This window comes from Ylistrum balloti, unplaced genomic scaffold (genome assembly GCF_031769215.1).
Source record: "Ylistrum balloti isolate Yb309-2 unplaced genomic scaffold, AGI_CSIRO_Ybal_v1 Utg370742, whole genome shotgun sequence".
NCBI lineage: Eukaryota > Metazoa > Mollusca > Bivalvia > Pectinida > Pectinidae > Ylistrum > Ylistrum balloti.
This window is the reverse complement of record NW_026782437.1, coordinates 547,293-567,502: the sequence shown is the minus strand read 5'-3', so window position 1 is coordinate 567,502 and position 20,210 is coordinate 547,293. Positions and strand designations below refer to the sequence as shown.

The following is a 20,210-nucleotide window of genomic DNA, read 5'->3' as shown; positions in this document are numbered from 1 at the left end:
CTATGGTTATTGGCATAAATGTTCTTCAATATATTTTCTTACTTACAAACACGATAATGATTCTACCAATCCGTACATTCTATAGGCTTCTTATAATATTGGTATTATGTAAACACCGCCCACTTAACTGTATATCTGAGGTCATTTAACACACTGAGTTTGATCTTACTTATAGTATATCGTTATACATATATAGTTAGTAGACAGCGTTTAATATGAAATTTTACATATAGAATAAAACCAAGAGTTCAATAACGGTCCTTTAAGAATACCAATTGTTACAAAATCAAAGTTTGACCTTTAAAATAGACACCTCGGTATCTATATTTGAGAAAGGAAGAAAAACTAATCTTAGACAAAAGGCCAAGACTCCGAAATGTTTAGTTTTATGAAGAAGCGCTTTATGGTTAATAGTGTCAAAAATCGTGCTTTTGTTAAGATTTTAGGACACTAGTAAGTCTACCTATATCCGTATTGTTTAATCACTGTTCAACCAAAGTTTGCGACGACTCTGTATGGAAGTTCAGACATTACTAAAACTGATTTATCACTCAATAGATACTTGTGAATATGAAGTACAGGAATAGGTGTGTATAGGTCATTCTTTACTACTGGAAATGTACACGTAATAAATGATTTTAAACTGCAAACATGTTGCTCAGTAACAACGTTGCCTGTAATTCATCAAGGCTTTACCGATTGAGCAATGTAGACGATGGTTTTTTGCCGTCGTTTAACTTTATTTGATTATTTGAGGAATAATATGTTTGTCACTGATTTCTTAATTAAATAGTGGATATTTTCATTATAATAGGAAAAAATAAGATAATGTTACCAATTTTGCGTCCTCGATACTCCAGATGTTACGATCACTTTCGGTCTCTGCATCCTTGAAACATAAACCGTCAAAATCAAAGACAATATTGAACTGGCCACTTTTGTTGGACTCCTTCGAATATTACAAAGAAGCAACTCCCAACTGTAAAGTTTGTACAGCAAACCGTTATGTGACCTCGAGATTCGTTAGATGTACATCAAAGGATCAAACTAGTCTTTTCATCAACAACGCGTCGCACATGGAACCATCGATTTTGTCATGAAATGTTCCTGGGTTGTAGAATTCGATAGTAAACGTAATCCCTGGAGTATCGGGGATGCCACTTTTGAAGTGAATTAACTATTTATTGGGTGTTACTAGATAAGTAGAAAATAACAGTATAGTAATTCCAGCTGCAATACAGTATAGTGATACCATGATATTTCCCTAAGGTACTGCATTGGAAATAGAATGAACTAACAAGATTGTTTATAAGCATGTTTAACATGATGATACCAGCTTTTGTTGTCTTTGTAAATAATGGATATTCTATTATTGCAGGTTTTAATTGTATTTAAAGGAATATTGTCACCCTAAAGCTTCGCACTCGAGGGACTTTCACTTCCCTGTTACTCTATCAAATAATCCCTTGGACGATATTAGTTTGTTTTCCGACTTCTTAAAACACGACATTTTATGTGATTTTCATGCATGACTATTAAGGCATTGACAATACAAAACTACTGAACCTCAAATTTGGCATACTGAGTTTTTTTGGTGTTATTTTACATCCAAATCTAACAATATACATGTACTGATTTTCATAGCTTATATTCGAAAAAAAGGATATATTTAATGCTTACGAGCATTTAATATAATTTTGTGTGTATATAAAACTTAATGAAAAAAAACTGATTTTGGTAAAATAGGTCGACAGATGTGTCCAGGCTCTGGTGAAAACTTTATCCAACTCAATTTTACCTGAAAAGTAAAACAATGGACAAGTCCGTCATTCTGAAGAACACAAAGTTTTATTTTTGTAAAGGTTCTATCCAATTATCAAATGATCAACATACAATAAACGTTTTCATAAACTTAATTTGAAGTTAAACATTTATTGAAATATATATTCCCCCAACTGTACTGTGGACGGAATTAAGATTTTTTTTTTGTAAATTTAGAATATGCTTCCCACTGTTATGCGATTCCTCGTAATTAAAACGAATATCTTATGGTGGTAATTCCAGCCAAGATATTCAGCAATCAGATGAAAAATGATAGCCTGATCTTGATCAACATCTATTTAACTAATTCAGGAAAGCAGTTCTGCTCAGAATAACATGTACATAAACAATTCAATGAGCATTTCTTCCTGATTTTGTTGAAATAAAACTTGCATAAATCTGGATCTTCTTCAATTTGAGCTAAACGCAAGAATAACTCAAATTCAGTCCCGCAGGCCAAATTTAAAGACTCTTAAATTCTGATGTAATTTAAGCAAAATCTTTCATTAAAAATATAATTACTCAATGAATTTATGTAAACATAGAAATATCAATGTTTGTAAATCTTTTATTTTGTCTTTAAAATGCAATAAAATACCTTATGTTTGACATTTAAATGTGTTAGTGTAATGCCCATGGAGCATTTTTTTTTTCAATGCAACCCCTCCTTTTGAGTGTTTTTGGCTTATCTGTACATTGACCGTTTCGAAGAGGAAGAAAAATAATAAGTATTTTACTCCAAATTCGAGTTTGGTGTATTTTCTTCCTGTTATTATGCAGAACTCCAAGAAATTCAATTGCAATTTGTTTGGAGCTAAACCATAAAAAATACAGTATTATCAGCTAATGTGAGCTTCATCAGCTGAATTAAAATCCTTTTGTAAATGTGTTTATCGAATAACATAAATTACATATTGGCGTGATAAAAAACCCACAGAAACAAGAAAATACCAACATGTTAACAGAATCACAATCCAAACTCAAATTAAAAAAAAATATAGGGCAATCTTGATCAAAAGAAAGATTTACACAGAGACCAATGAAAATACGTACAAGGAGTATAAGAACAGGTGTTCTGGAAGAATACGCGTCTGCTGCTTCATCGACGACAGCCGCCATGTAAATATTGGTCAAACCAAGTAAATAATGTCATGTTCTCAACTGAGAAAACTGTATACAACAACAAACCAACAAGCATTTTGGTTCGCGTACCACAGGAACATTGTCCAATTTTGACGGTATCACTAAGGGGAGAATACTTATAACTTGACCATACTTTATACATATATTTTTAGAATTGACACCGTTTGTTGTTAGTTGTTGCCCGAGAATCCTTTGGCGAATATTTTACTTATATACTATATCAGGCTAGTCTGACTGATTGATTGATTTAAAGAAACAAAATATGACTGGTATTGGTAAGACAAAAAGCTTTTAATTGACTTCCGGTATCTCAAATTCACTCAAAAATCTTCTAGTGGATTGCCTGGGATTGGTTTTCATGCCATGGTTTTAAGTTATCGATAGACTCGGTATACAGTTGATTTCAATTCCAGTTACATTTGGAATGCTCAAGTTATTTAATACTTCTAGGTTGTATGCTTCTATTTGATCAAATTTTATTTTTCCCTTTTTGCTATTCAGCAGTTTAAAGTTTAGTAAACCGTTATAATTATTAGAATATACCAACAATACATACCGATTGATTAGGGGAATGTCGTGAATCATTAAACATAAATATTGTCATAACTAGGCCTATATCAAGGTTATGCGTATGTTGATTTGATTTCAAAATCATGTATAATTGTCTTAGTAAAATAATTATGGTAATGATGATAAACCATTTACGGAAATATTTCATAGTCTAATATGCAGTTAAAAACATTTAGATTGATATCCACTGGAAAAAAAAGATAAACAAAAGCTAATATTTTTTTATTCGTATGAACATAATTTCTTTTTCGCTAGTAAAATAAGTTTCATTTTAGTAAATCAACTAGATCAATTGTTCATGTCCTACAATTGTCTCTGGATACGTTTTAGTACGCTTCTTCATGATAACCATTGTCGGTCTTATTTTTATGTTTGTTGTTTTCATATATCACCATGCAATGATAAAAAAAGACATTCGGGGATATAAAAAGGACAAGCATTCGCAATAAGATATGTTCTTTTCGCTTATTCCATATACAGTACTTGTATAATCAGACAATGTCCTTTCGAACGGTCGACTACAGCAATCACCAATGCCAACGGTCCATGGGAGGTAATCACTGCTAAGCGCGAGCGGGACCAGATGTCCCGGATGTTCCGAAGAAGAACAACAGGGTCGCCATTTTCCCTAAGTCTTTGACAGCTACCGCCATTGGCCTCATAAGCTATAACCGGCCTAACCATATGGATAACAGATAAAAGCGATGTACAGTCTTCTACCGGAGCACACACGACAATGGTAAGTGCAAACAAATCGATCCGCTGAGTTTCACTCGAGCAGAAACAGCGGTGATATTCGCTGATGGTCGCGGTTGCCTTCTTCTGTTCGGCGCAAATGAGTAGGTTGCGTTGACGCTTAATCAATACAAAAGTTACCTTCAGTCGGATTTAAGCGATGAATGTGTCTGATATCGCAGATGATGTGTATTGCTATATTTTCAATCGATTAAAAACGCCATTTGAAGTGAATTGTCAATTAAAGCACTTGCCCGCTGTGACGTCCGTGACGTTGGTTCGGCACGTAAAACGCTCTATGATGTCATTCCGAAGAATACTCCCTCTGCTATGACGTTTCTCTATTTCTGTTTTATTTACAATCCCACAATGATGTTGCTAACGTGATCATTTGAATAGTATAAGTAATTTTGCGCGTTCTGCGTGTTTGAATTTAAACTTCGGTGTTGACCTACTTAGACGGGTTTTGTTTTATAAACTTTTTTATGCTCCGACGTTGTTCATATATTTGAAAGATATTCGTATTAATCAAACGGCATTAGATTTTTAAAGCACTTGATATTTTTTAGTTGTTAAATACGTTTGTTCATTTATTTTGTTGGAAAGCATTTCTGATATTTAATTTGAATATTTCGATCTAGCATGACCCCCCTCCTTTTTTTTTTGAATGTGGACACTTTTATGCAGGCTTTAAAAATTACCATGGTTATATGTCAGGTTTTGTGTGTTTAAACTGAATCAGTTACTGAATACTTCTCAGGTGTTCCAAATTTGTATATCAGAAGGGAAACATTTTTTTAGGTCACTTTCTATTCATTGAGATCATTGAGAATTGCTGATTGGTAGACTTGTGCAAATAAAAAAACGGTGTAGGAATGTACATCTGTAATGTGAAACTTTAATTTTTCGAGGCTGTAGTAGTGATGGCAATTGCTTTTCTAATATTTTGTAGCACACTCATATGCGAGGTTTCATTTGTGACAGAAATAAAAAAAATTTACCCTGTACTTTGCATCCTACTTGTGCTTTTACAATATGCTCATATGCATCGACAGAAAGATTGTAACCAAGGTGTAAAGAAGTGTTTTAATGATGGCCTAGTTTTCGATTAAGGTTAGCTCAGAGTATGAAAATATTTGCATTGTTGACATATGTACAGTTGTTTGGATCTTGTGATGTAACATGATGTGCAATGTGTGCACGATTTCAGCACAATGTGCACACGATGTAAGAAGGATTATATGCAGTGTCTACACTAAGAAAATTGGTCAAAATTTGCTATTTGCACAGTTGTGTGCCTTGTGCTATTCTGTCGTATTATAGATTTAGAAATTACATATGAAGAAGTGTGGAATAGGCTTTGTTTATTTATTTTTGAAATATATATTTATATAACATTTAATATATGATACACATGTCGATCTATCTAGTAGAAATAATTATTATATATCCTCGTAATTAAGAGTGTTTTTAGTGCCAGATGAGACCAGTCTTGGTATGCAGACACTCATTATATATACATGAGGTGGGGGGAGGGGGAATGATAAAGATATAGAAGTGTGGATACATAGATTTGAACAGGAGGGGCTTTTGCCTTACAGGACACTGACATCCACTAGTTATTGAAATGTTTAAATACTAACCAGTAAATTCCGTCGAAAGGTACCAACCAAACCATGAACCAAATATATTTTGTTAGAACAAAGCAATATTTAAACTGATGGTGATGATGACCCCATTTCCCCATCAATATGCCATTTCAAAAACACTATGGGAAATATATCTATAACAAGACAAGATAGTAATGGAAAGTCAGTTAAAATCCATATTTCATTATTAATCAATATAAGAGATTTTTCTATCTTGTTCAAGAATTATGTAATTGGCTGACTGTTTGTTCAATATTCATGGATAACGAAAGTATTTTCCATTTTGTGATATTTCATTTTTTGAACTTTTATCTGAAGTATCTCTCTAGCCAAGAATCTAAATAAAAATTGAACTATATTATGTGGAAATATTGTAATCTATTGCAAATCACAAGTAAAGCACACGTTAAATATCTTCAAAGAAATAAATTGATAATATCCATATGAAAATTGAGTCATTAAAAATTCAATCATGCAATCCTTTTTTCATTTTTGTGCAGTTTGATTTCTGTGAGTGTGTTAAGGGCCTGTTCTACCTTAAAATGTCCATTCATCCACTCATTGTTACTGTCGCTAGAATAAATTACTTGTGTTATTTTTTTTGTACGGAATCAAAGGAGCCATGGCATGCGCTATCAGTCCTTCAGTGTTGTTGTTATTATTAAACGTTCCACCGTAAATCAGTCCTCCAAACAGAAATGTACTTGAATTTGAACGGATGTTAGTCTTAGCTGTTTCTGAGCATTGGCATTATTTCATTAGAGTTAAGTAAGCCCAATCAAAGTTCTCTGTGTCAGTCAACCCGTGGATTAAACTTCTTTGTTTGCTAATAGTTGAAATGTTTAATTGATGCCAAGGGAGTTAAACATACAGATCTGTCCAACTAGTAGCTATGTAAGAAATTATTTATACTGGATCTGTTGAAAATCAACTGAAAATTCAAAAGTGAAGCACCAAGTGATTGGGAAATTCCGAAATGTTTCCAACTTTCAAGGATCGTAAATACTAACAGAGGTTAAGGAATGTTCCAGTGTCAAAATGCTCAATTCAAAGGAAATTACATGAATCTGGTTACAAAAGAAGGGCTGTCAAGAAACAGGTCATAGGATTAGAGGTTAACATAAAACCTTATTTCATGGTGTAGAGAGAAAAGAAACATAACAGTTGACAATTATTGAGGAAAAAAATGGCTGACAGGTGGCTTTCTTGGATTTTGACAATGGAATTTTGTTATTACTGTTTCTTGAGAAGTCTTGGATAGATCTCTCTCAAACTTCAAGGTCATTTGTGTAAAGGAAATAACTGTAATTTCATTCATCTAGCTGCTCGGTCTCGCTTTGAAATATTCAAAAGTTGATTGAGCAAGACTATTTTTTCACTTGAGTACTGCTTTTGGTTTTCCATCCAAAGATAAAGGTAACACATAAAAAAGGAGGTAACTCAGTCCATTTACTGATTTCAATTCCATAATTCCAGTCTTTGAAGTGCTCTGTTTTGGTGTCTGCGGCAATGCTCTTATTAGAGAAATAAAAATATTTTGTTGTCATAAAAACTTATCTTTTCCTTCAGTATTTTTTGTTATCAAGTGAGCTGCCGTGTTATCAGCTATCCAGCTTGCAGTAAAACATAATACAAGAGTGAAGCATCAGTAAAGGATCAATGCTCTCTTCACAATGCAACCAAGTATTCTGTGATCATGAGTGGTACTGCATACATTGTTGATACTCCAGGGGTTACAATCACTTTCTGCTTTCTGCACCCCTGGAACAAGTCATGGCAAAATTGAAGTCACAAATGAAGTAATTTGATTGGTTTCTTGTGGAAAAAACTGACCAGTTACAGGCTGATGGTTCCTTTCAAAGATTACAAACGATCAAACTAGTTTTTTCGTCTTGTCCACAAGGTGTCGCACATGGACCCTTCATTTTTGCCATGACATGTTCCAGAGGTGGAGGGAAACAGGAAGGGCATCTAATGATGAAATCAGCATATGGTTAGTGTAGTTTCTTCACTATTGAAATTATCTATAGCTTAGCAGGGTATTGGAGATAGATATCAAATTCATGAAAATGTCATTGATAAATCCAGGGGTATTAGTTTGATGCATTGTTTAAAGATATAATTCATTTCTTTATATTAAAAATTCAGTTGATATAATTATTAAATTTCTGCAGACTTGCTCTTATACTCTTGAGACTCTGATCAACTCATGACAGTCTTAAAGCCTTAAAGCTTCTTTTTTTTCCTTTTTTTTTTTAGGTATGCAAACTTCTTGACTGCACTGACTTTGCACATGTGTGCTTATTTCCATTCATCTATATATTGCAGAACGAAAATGTAATAATTCTGAGTGCATAAAATCCTGTATTAATTACATAATTAGCTAACATTGTGTGGTACACCTGATATTTAAACAATTTTTTGTACATAATTTGAATGTTTTTTTAGGGTTTTTCTTTTTTTGAAATTCAAATATCTATTCTTTAAAATTTTTGGTTTTATTCATTTTTTGATAAATTAGATAAATATTTTAATATTTTCATTTGCTTTGGGAGTCGGATGTGCAGCTTATATACCAATGGCTTAATTGTGGATAAAAAATTCGGTGGGATGGAGAAAAAAACAGGAAGCTTATTCAGTACACTAGTACAGGACAGAACTGAGTTTTTTAATCGTATACAGGATGAATTGAAGATTGAAATAAAAATAACATTCTCATGGATGTAATTAATCATACCTTTTAATATAAATCACAATTATATCTACTGGACTGTAGTGGTTACTTTGAAGCCATAGCAGTATTCAAGCTCACAATTGTGTCTGTGTAGACGATCTGTGAAGGCACCCAAGCCAAACAAGTTTGATATTTACTATTTTAGCTTTTTGAAACACATCAATAAGATAAAGGATTATCTGTGTATAATTCATTTGCAAACTTTATTAAATGTTTCAGTGACGACCTTGATAAATTGCCCTCCATTATGTTTTATAGCAAAGAATTTTGGTCAGTTTAACGGTTACCACTTTGTAATCTGCCAGATTTGAGGGCAGATATTCGGCCCCATTCCCAATGTAAAATAGTATCTTTTTTCCCAATTTATACCCCAAGTTTTCCCAATTCTAAGGAAAACGTTATTTTTCCTAATTCTAAGGGCCCCGGGCCCCAGTCCCAAAATGGAGTGTGAGAGCCCTGATATATAACCCAAAACATGGCCCTGGTTACTTTTTGTTGGAGGAGAATACTCTGAAAGATTGTGGTGTGTTGTTAGAATTATATGAAGATGCTAGAGATGTATTATAATTGTAAGTCATAAAATTTTGATGCTGCATTAAATTTTATGACTGTTAATGCTTTTATGTTTATTTATTAGGCAATCTGAATGTGATTTAACTGTTGAATGTGGATATCATCAGACTTGATGACATTAATGAGTAGTTCTTATTCTTCCAGGCACATTCTAATATGTATGAGTTTGATTGTGATTGTTTCGAACAGAAAACAAAAACACAATACCTTATTCCAGGCTTGTTATTAATACTACCGATAATGAAATATAATGCATTGTCTGTCTTTTAATGTCTCCTTCCAAGAAATTATTTCAATTAATTGATATGAAGTGTGGATTAATAAACACTCTGTGTGTCTATTGTTATAAATTACCCTGGTGGGTGATTGGTCTTTTCTCCTTTGTGGAGAGTATTCTCCACCAACAAATGAAATATAGAATTCCTTTACCTCTATACAACCAGACTAACAACATTCAGTCACCTGTAATTCTCTTGTAATTTTGTTAGCTTCAACTGCAGGTCCCATTGTTTCCATGCAGTGATTGACATGTACAAACATTTGAAATTTGTTTATGGGTTTATAAATATTATTGTTGTTAAATGTCAGATTTGATATCAAAACTAAGATTAAATAGCTATAAGAATTGTTCATATGAAAGAATTTAAAAAAAAAATCATAATACTGAAATTACTATACAGATAACAAATGTATCATAAATTATGTCTTCATTAAAATAAAATCTCAGAAAAATCTATGTGTTCCACATTTGAAGTGTATATTCACCCTGAATGGGGTTATTGTACTTCGTTTGACGCTGCCAAGCGTATAGGTCACTGACACAGGTTCAACAGAGTTAACCGTCACAATCCAGCACCGATAGATCTGTTAGGAATATATCTGGGGATATTGGTGGGTACCATCGTTATTTTCATTAAATTCATTTTTTTCTTTGTCTGATAACAAGGAAATGCATAGTCTTAAAGTGTATGGGACTTTAGTTTGACAAATAGTTCACACCAAGTTGTGTATTAGCTATAATTGATTAAATTGTCATTTTTGGTCAATCACTATGATACATTCTGAGAAGTAGTGCACAATTTAATGCATACAACACTGATCATGAAGAGTTTCTATATTTTCTTCTCATCCAATTGGTTGTCAGGAAGTGGATTTGTGTCACACCAACACATATAATTAGATTGATAATAACATTAATTTGAGTACAAAGATATATGGGATATCGGTATGGTAGTTCTGTAGCAGTATTTTTTCATTGTTTGGAATACAATAGACTGCAGTAGAAAGACCAGCAGAAATCAATATGCCCTCGGGATTCTTTGAAGTAGGTTTCTAATCTATATCTGTGATGAACCCTAGATTTGTGGTTGGGACATTTCACCTGCTCTTTCTACAGGTGTATGTTATTGTAGTTTAGATCCTTATCTCATGTTGGACTGGTTGGTTAACAAGTGTATGACAGGACAGACATATAGCTTAGAGGAAGTAAACACAATACTAGTAAGCCAAGATAACTTCCTGGTATTCCAGGAAAATTTGATGTCCCAGTAATTGTATGTAAGTACATGACTTAAATTGTTTGATATGTTGTGGGTCATACTGAACTGTTTTACTTTTGGAATCAAGTACAGATTGCTGTTTTAGGACTTTTTGGGACTGAAAATGATCCTCATTCACAATTAAACTTATTTCATATTTAAACCAAATTCCCAACATCAGCAATTTACCTGTGAAATATCCTTCCCAATTAACTTATGTTCTTCCCAAAATGAGGCAAAAAAGCAATGAAATAATGTCAGAAGCATTAAAAAACAAACTTAAGTTGAATGTCACACTGGGTGTATTTCTAGTTCTAAATATGCTGTGTATGTTTTATATATAATCCCAGAGAAAGTATTAAATATGTAGTCTTGATAACAGTCACTGTTATGTTACTGATAAAACATATCCCAACAGTTGATGAAACTATGATACAATTCATGTACCAGCTACAGTATGGAAGTTTTGTATAAATGGATCAGTATGTCAGCTTTAAAATTGATGACAAAAAAAGTTGTATTTTGCGACAATACAAATAAATTGATACTATTGTTGTAATAATATGCACTTAAAAGTGGGTTAAAGAAATATAGGCAGGATTGCAGTATACCATAAAAGGATAAAGGATATTTTATCTCTCAGTGAATTATAACAAATTGTGTTAAAATCACATATTTTAATACAGAATGCGATAAAAAGGATTTTACAGATGACTGGGTATACATAATGTATCAGCTCAGTAATTGTTAAGTGAGTTTTAAGCTTCACATAAAGGTGTCTAACTAAAGTGGCTGGCCATTGTCGGGGGCTTATTCAGACATCCTCTGTTTACACAGACAGTACAAAAGAATTGAGAGGATTATACTCACATACTACAATTTCCTGGAAGAAGTCTAGATGTACCTTGTGCAGAACAGTATACCATAATCTCTACTCTTCAGGCATGATCATGAAGATGTAGGTTGTCAGCTTGATTTCAAACAAATTTTTGCAAATACCTGTAAACGTTATTCATCTAGACAGCAATTGTTAGTGCCCTGCATTCCCCTAGATTGTTACTTCATGTGCTTAATTTTATTTGTAGAGAAAAAGCAGAATGCCAGAAGATACCAAGCTTGGAATGCACCCATATTCTGCAGAGGCATGTCAAATTCCTCAACTGCCCCATCTCTCCATCGACACTTTGACTCTGGTAAATATGTAACGTTAGTTTTTCAGACCCAATTATTTCAAACGAAATTGCTTTATGTTCTCTATTAAGTGTCAATGTGTATCAGCAATTAGGCAGTGTTGAAAATAATAATTAGTGTCACGTTCGCATATGATAATCACCATGTACGGTGGAATGTTGAAATGATGATGTTTTGATAATTTATATATCATCTTTTTTATGAATAGGCAAATATACAGACACATCTATATTCAAACAAATTGTTCTCATAGATATTTGTTCAGAAATTAATTTCTTCACAAATTAATTTTGTAGATCATTTTTATTTTAAAGAATGCCTCAAGTGTGAGTAACTAATTATGTAAGTTATGTGCTTGAAGGATTCTAAAATGTTTGTGTTTCGTTATATGCCATATTGGAGGGAACTCCATGGTATCATTTTTTGCTCACCTGGCTTGAATGAGTGACAGAACAGATTTTGACCAAATTTGGTTAGAAGCATCCCTGAGGGTAAGGGAACCAATTTTGTATAAATATTGGTTCTTTGCCCCTAGAGACAAGAGGGGCAGTGCATGAAAGGGAAAACTTTGTATAAATGGTAGATCTTGGTCACTTGGAGTCAGAAGGGTGGTGCCCAATAGGGGTAATAGAGCAAATTCTTCAAAAAATCCTACTCTTCCTGTAGGAATGATTGGATTTTGGCCAAAATTGGTCACAATTATGATAGGGTCAAGAAAAATAATTTTTTTATAAACGGTTGATCTTGGCCATCTGTTGCCTGAGGGGAAGGACCCAATTACTGAAAATAGAGCAAGTTTTTTAAAATCCTACTCTTCCTGTAGGAATGAATGGTTATTGCCTGATCTGAAGCATTCTTAGGTGAAGGGGAATTAATCTTCTGTAGACGTTAGGACTCCACATCCTTGGGCAGGAGGGCAGAGCCAAGTAGGGGAAATAGAGTAAATTCTTTCAAACCTACTCCACCTGTAGGAATGGATATTGGGTAAATTTGATCTAAGTAATATTGTGTGAAGGGGAATCTTGGGTTTTGTAGAAGCAGGAAATCTTGGTCCCATGCTTTTGAGGAGAAGGGCCCAATAGCAGAAATAAAGCAAATCATTTCAAATTCTACTTTTCCTGCAAAAATGATCGGCTTTTGACAAGATTTGGTCCAAAGTATTCTTCTGTTCTGTTCTGTTTAGTTCTGCATCAAGGAGGTAAGGGGCCCAGTTGGGGAAAAGCAAGTTCATAAAAATCCTTCTTCTGGACCAGTTTGATCTGAAGTGTTTCTTATGAATATTGTATCTGAATTCTTTTTGACTACAAGGGCAGGACCCAATAGGCAAATTATATTAGAAATTTTGTGTCATATTTGAAATTCTTTATTAAAAGGCTAAATATTCAAATTAGATAGGTGAGCAAGACAGGCCCCTTGTGCTTCTTGTTTTGAGATTTTGAATCAACAGATTGTTATAAAGGTTAAAGCTTTTAAGCGTATGAATAACAAGAGACAAAAGATAACCAAATCCAGACTGGTAAGAAATGGTTAGCACCAGAGGAAACATTTTGACACATAATCTGAAGTTCATGTGTCATTTGATTATGCAGTTTTTAACAATTTGATAATATTCACTTTTGAAAATGTTACTTTGATGAAAGAAGACAGAGCAGCTGATGGCCAGGTGTATATCAGTACTTATGTTAAGGTTCCTCATCAATCATATGATCAATCATGTTGATCAATAGTCTATGTAGCCTATAGACAGGCTATAAAAACTAACATGATCAGGTCTAAAAGTAATACATGTTTCTGCTGATAATGTAACATGCCTGGAAAAAAGCAACCAGCAAAGATATAGATTTTTCTTGGGTCGGAACAAACATTTAACTTAGTAAGGTTTAGTTTTGAAAAAAGTAATTGATCACTGTGGACTGATTTTAATACTGAAGTGATACTTTTAATGATTTGCTTGCCTTCTTATTAAACCAATAAAATTCAATGGAGGTACTTATAAATATTCTCCAATATATACAAAAGAGGTAATTTTTATATTGATGTCCCCTATTGGTGTAGTTGAGTGGTTTAACTTTCTTTTACATAATATTTGATTTACAATATATATGGTTATGCTCCTACAGTTGACAAAAAAATAATGATATAAAGGTTATAGATTTAATGCAGAAAAGGAAAAATGGTATGAAATATGGCTCACAATCCACTGATTTGTTTTTCATTGACAGACTGTTTTACATTACATGTCAGATTAATCCAAATATTGAATATGTTTATTAAAAAAAAAAGAGTTTTGTATTGTAATTCATACCAAAGGGAACAAAACATGAAAATTTTAAATAGGGATACATTTAGTCTAACAGTATAAATAATGAAACAATCTGTCAGTATAATACATGCCTGTCTTATTTTTGATGAAGTTATGTGAATATCCAATCATTTTGTTTTCCAGAACCAGTTACGTGACCTAATTCCCTACCTGATGACATTGGTCCGTGGTAAGACAGTTGACTTAACTGGGAAAGATGCAAAACCTGACTGGTGGCCCTCTGATATTCCATGGAGTGACACCAAGACGGACGTCAATCAGCAGGAAGTTAGTGTCCATACTAAGTATTGATGATGAGAGGATTGCACTGTGGAAATCTTTGCTAATATCACATCTTTGACATATTACTCACAAAATGCTACATGCGCTTATCACCTTGACACCTTCTTCTATAAAGGTTTTGGATGAAAGGGAAGCTCCTCATAGTTTAGTCTATTTATTCTTTCTTTGTTTTCTCACTCAAACAGCCAAGTGAGCTATACGGATACTGTGTCGTTTTGGTGTTCAGTGTCTGGTGTCTTTCAAATTTTCCTATAAATTGCTACTAGTCATGAAGTCTGAGTAGATTTTGACCAAATTCAACCTGAAGCTTTCTTGGCGGAAGAGGAATTGATTTTGTGTAAAACATAGTTGGGGGCCCCACAAGGCCTTATGCGCTAGGCTTAGTGGGGAAGGGAAATCAGTTTAGTATAAACAGTGGATCTCAGCCCCCAAGGACAGGAGGGGCAGAGCCCAATAGTGGAAATAGGGCAGATTATTTAAAATTTTTCTTCTGTTGAAACTGAAGACATCCTTGATTAAGAGCATTTAGTTTTGTACAAACAGTGCATCTAATCCCCTTTGGGTGTAGGGGAGAATCTATCATAGGAAAATAGATACAAGTTTTCTGAAAGATTTTTTCCTTTTAGTTTGATAAATTTTGGCCAAACCAAACCAGGTTGTTTTTGTTTTTTTTTTTTTTTGTATTTTAATGAGGTGTTCAATGATAATTTTCTCAATAGATGTATATTTGGTATTAATTTTCTTTTTAAATGGGTAGACATTTAAAGAGAAATAGTCATCAGCAGTCAGCATTTAGACAATGTTGCAATTCTTTAAAATGGAGAGTGTTTATTAAATTTTATTCTGATTTTAGACTGTCTGGACAGATATGCTGAGGAATGTGGTAAAAAGCTGCTACAAACACATGGGCCAGGAAAGTTCACTGTTGTCAAAATCACAGGCTAAAACACGTAGCTTGGTCAGTATAACAGAAATGATATTGCACAGGTTTAATTCACCTTGATATGTAGTCACATAAAAGTGTAATATTGGTGTTTTCAGCCCACCATCATTAGATGGTGAGGTATTCAAATCGCCCTTCATCTGTGGTCTGTTGTCTGTTTGTCCTTAAAACAATTCATGTTATCACTATTTTTGGGGATGTACTGGATGGGTCTTTTTCAGAATTCATATGTAAAAATTTATATTTTTATTAACTGGTTGTGATGGGGTAATATGTTTGATGCAAAATAGATGACCAAGACCTGTTTTTGGTATAACAGCATATTATGTGTCTTTACCAGACTTTATTTCCTAAGTAATGATATTTAATTTTGAGTTTGTTCAAACCATTGACCATTATTTTATCAAATCACAGATGTGTGTTCTACACAATCTTTGCCTTGCTAGAGTCCTGGTATGTATTTTGACGGTTACCAGGTTGACTCCATGTCTATCCCATCTCCCTTCTCTTACTGTTTACTTTGATTCAATACTTTACCCATACTACTGGCTTTCCTAACTTTTCTAGTCCACTGAAAGGCCAAAAAGGCAGTAATAGTGGACAGGTATCCAGTTGCATAAGTAAATAGATATAATAACCCTGGCGTATCTCCTAATTAACGAGTTCAAAGTTATCCTCTACTGTCAATACAGCAGCTTACTCTGAACAAGTGAAATAAATCATAAGGAACATCCTTTGTGTTTCTTAAATCTAAATGTTATCTGTGTTGTCATAACAGTAACAGGTTATGAATCTGATTGATCATGCAATAAGGGGTCAAGTTAAGTAGACAGGTCAAATTTTAGTCACTGTTAAAAGTGAGTCTATGTCTTGCTGCAATGTCCTATTTCAAGTTCTGACAACTTTGAAACAAAGAAATATTTCATTGTTCAAATTTATAATATAGTTGTACTTTCATTGTCCTCAATACTTGAGAGACGTGTGTTGTACAATTATGTGATGTACAATTTAGTAATTGAAGGTTGTTTAAATATTAGTATCCATTTCTTGTTGCAGCAAAGTTACCCGATGCTTCAGTCAATTCTTCAACATGCATCTAGAGTGAAGGCAGGAAAAGGTAAATCAGTTGTCTGCTACTTCTGAACAAGACTTTAAATTAACAGTTAAAAAGCATGCTATTATTAAATTGTATTGAACTCATTTATCTTTTTCTCAAACATACATTATTTTGTATTGCAGGGAAGAAGTCTAATGCCAAACAATATGCAGAGATCTATGTTTGTTTTTTCTGTGAAAAGGAGTTCTTGGACCGCAGTGAGATGCGACAACATCAGGAGAAATGTGTTGAACGACCACCTACCCTTCAGGTCGTAGGTACACCTCCACGTCAGACGATATCCCCTCGGGGCCCACCACCTATCAGCCCTTTACCCAAAATGTTGCTCTCTGAAAAAAATATCCGACCATCCAAGGATTTGTTTATCAAACTGGTCAACTTAGTTCCTCAGAAAAAAGCAGAGAAGATTCGTGCAAAACACAGATACAGTCAGGAGATAGATTGTGAAAAAATTGACCTTGATGAACCAATGTCCCCAACTACACCACGCACTCCCAAGTCTCTCATTTCCCAACTCAGCCGAGATGACAGTGCAGCTATATCAAAGAAGCGCTTAAGCTACTCTGAACCTGTAGACAGTGATAGAGAAAGTGTTGCAAGTGGAAGTTGTGAGGAAGGGGAGGGTGGGTCAGTGCAGAAGGGGAGATCTCTCCTGTCCATTGACCTGACCTCATTATTGGGGCAAAGGATACAGAAACATATACACACTGAAAGTGGACTATTAGTCATACCCAACGCTGAACAGTTCTGTAAAACCCCAGTGAAAAATGACACCCTTGGTAAACTGAGACACAGAGTTGTGACATTCCCAGTGACATACAAAGCAAGGAAGAAACATGTGGGAAATTATACACATGATTACACATTCAATAGCAAACAGAGGCGAGAGCGTTTGAGGAGAGTTAGAACGGGAATAAACACATCTAGTTACAAGCTCCTCAAAAGTCTGCCACAGTGCAAGGTATTTATGGATCAGCTTAAAGACAGCGATCTACGGCGATGGTTGTCGCGGTTCATGTATAACAAGTTGAAAGGCATTAAAAAAACAGTAGTCGAAGAGGAGGCAGTATTTCCCAAGGAGCCCCTTCTCATGTCCAAGGATATAGACAACTTACTGGGACTGAAGAGAAGATCTGGCAGTAACAGCAACCCACCACTGTCTCTTGCCAATGTTGTGTCAGAACAAGTGAATGCAGAGGCTTCCAAACAGAAACTGACCTTGTACAGGTGTCTGCTTTCTGATGTTTCCTCCTATGGTGTTTTGTATGGTGACAAGAACTTGGCTGCTAAATCAGCAAATGTAAAAAGTAATAAAAAGAGTTCAGAGTGTGGTCGGCAGTACAATTTGAAATCTTCACAGAGCTCAAAGACCAATAAGAGCTCTACCTTGTCAGGGAATTCCTCACCAGTCATCAGCGGTGTACTAGATCTGCCTGCTTACTCAAAGTCACGGTCTGATGATGACATATCTGTCCTATCCATGTCGTCAGATGAAGAATCACTGAAGTCAGGGTGTTGTATGGAGTGCCGGAGAAGAAAGCTATGCCCGACAACTCATGACCCAGTGTTTCGGTCTCCATCTGTGTCTCCCATGTCTTCACCCAATACAGATAGCAGGGCTAGACTTGTCAAGAGTGTGACTTTGCCCGTCAACACGCCACTACAGATTAATCCCTACGCATCCTCAAATGGGTTGAGGTCACCAGATATCTCGCCTTGCAGCTGTCTCTCCTCCCCAGGTTCTGACTATGACCACAAAATCTACCCCTCTCCAACCTCCTCGACAAAAGGTGTATTGTCTACAAGTGTGACCAAACTCAATGTAAAAGGATTTCCCTCCCCAGGGAAGTTTCCATCTGTTGGACATCAATCAGAGGTACGACGTACAAGGTCCACTTCAGCATTTACAGACAATGTGTATAAACTAGAAAGCCTGCTTACTGCTGGTAAAACGGAGGAACCGATTATGTCTCTACGCAACAGTAAATCTTCTTCCCCTGCACAAGACATTGTTCTACCACCCTCTCCTTCCTCCTGTGCCTCTCCAGACAGCTGTAGTGATAGTGCTAGATACAACGTAGCGTCACCTGTCAGAGATATCCCAGCAAGTGTTGAGAGCTTGTCTGCACAGCGGCGTATTCTCAGGGCGTCACGTTCAGAGTCGCCTGGTGTTTCTATCCACACACAAAGTGAATCCCCTAAGAAATCGTTAGGTCTGCCAACACTAAGAGTTCTTCTGAAGAGCTCGGGAATGAACCCTAAAAAGGATTTAATTCTGAGTCTTTCTGACTTGAGTCCTCATACAACCAGCCCTTCTAAGTCTATTGAACCGACACGACGGTCAAAGAGGATTTTGTCTTCAGGGTCTCCAGGGGGCAGTCCAGCCAAACTTCGTAAATTGGAAACAAGATAGTGACTTCTGGTCAATACAATCCATGACATACATCTGGTCATTCACATTGATCTCCATAGTGCCTGGTGACAGATCACCATGTTTTATTTTAGTATGACCAGACTACCAGACTTGTCATCATTGTAAGGAGTAATAACATAGCAGTGACATCAGTCCTCACCTTCATATAAAGAGATAACTGTTGTCACTGTTATTTTTGTCGGTGAAAATGTTGATTGTAATGAAGGGGTGATCAAATTACATAGAGAAGACAGTGTAAGATGTCTTTGAAACCAAATTTGGAATCTTATATCATTGAAAATTTCATACTATTATAGCAATCTAGTTAGTTTACATATGGTGACAAGCCTGAAAGTGCTGGTGGATTTTCATTGTCATTGCAATCATGTCTGGTGATGCCAACCACATTTGTGAAAATCTTTTTTTCCATTTTGCTGTTTTAATGCAATATCTACCTAAGTATCTGTTTCTAGAAGAAATGTGATATTAAGGACTATTTTAGTATAATTTGTTTTCCATGGTAATTTTCCTCTGGAGTAAGACACAAACTTTGATACCAGTATTTCTTTCCGATACCTAATATGTGATAATACCTATGCATGACTGAAATAGATGTAAGACAACATAAAAACATGAAGTAAGGATAGGAGCTTAACCTATGGCAACAGTATTTTTTTTTTTTCCACCAACAGGAATTTTTGTTTCTCTTTCATTTCCAATTATGCTATAATACAGTATTTAGTCTTACTGACTATGCTTGCTAATGATGTATTAAAATGAGGGATAAATAATTTCCAAAATACAGATTTATTATGAAAAAATTGAGAAAGAAAAAAAGATGATTGAAAACAAGGCTTTTTTATCATCTTAAAGATGTTTATTTATTTTTTTTCAGTTCATATATCTGACATACTATATATATCTGAATATTTATACAAAATGTGTATCACATGTATCAAATTTCAAATATCATCCATCTTTAAAATCTCTTGTTTTTGAAATTTGATTTAAATAGTACATGTTCCCGTAAAATTTGATGTGTACGTATGTACCTGTGAAGACACTTTACAATCAGTAAACTGTGTTTACGTCATTCCGACATTTGAGCTTTATTGAGAGGTTGGTGGCTATAAATTGGTAGCTTGTGATGGGATGATAGACAGGATGGAAGGCCACTG

At 34.7% G+C, this 20,210-nt stretch overlaps 1 protein-coding gene across 1 annotated transcript; it reads left to right on the top strand.

The window, feature by feature from the left end:
• Window positions 1–4,205: 4,205 nt before the first annotated feature.
• LOC132557985 (uncharacterized) lies at window positions 4,206–19,278 on the top strand. The gene is made up of 6 exons (XM_060222516.1): window positions 4,206–4,273; window positions 11,849–11,956; window positions 14,401–14,544; window positions 15,413–15,517; window positions 16,559–16,619; window positions 16,742–19,278. The coding sequence occupies exons 1-6, from the start codon at window positions 4,271–4,273 to the stop codon at window positions 19,030–19,032; spliced, it is 2,712 nt and encodes a 903-aa protein (XP_060078499.1). The 5' UTR covers window positions 4,206–4,270; the 3' UTR covers window positions 19,033–19,278.
• Window positions 19,279–20,210: the final 932 nt, after the last annotated feature.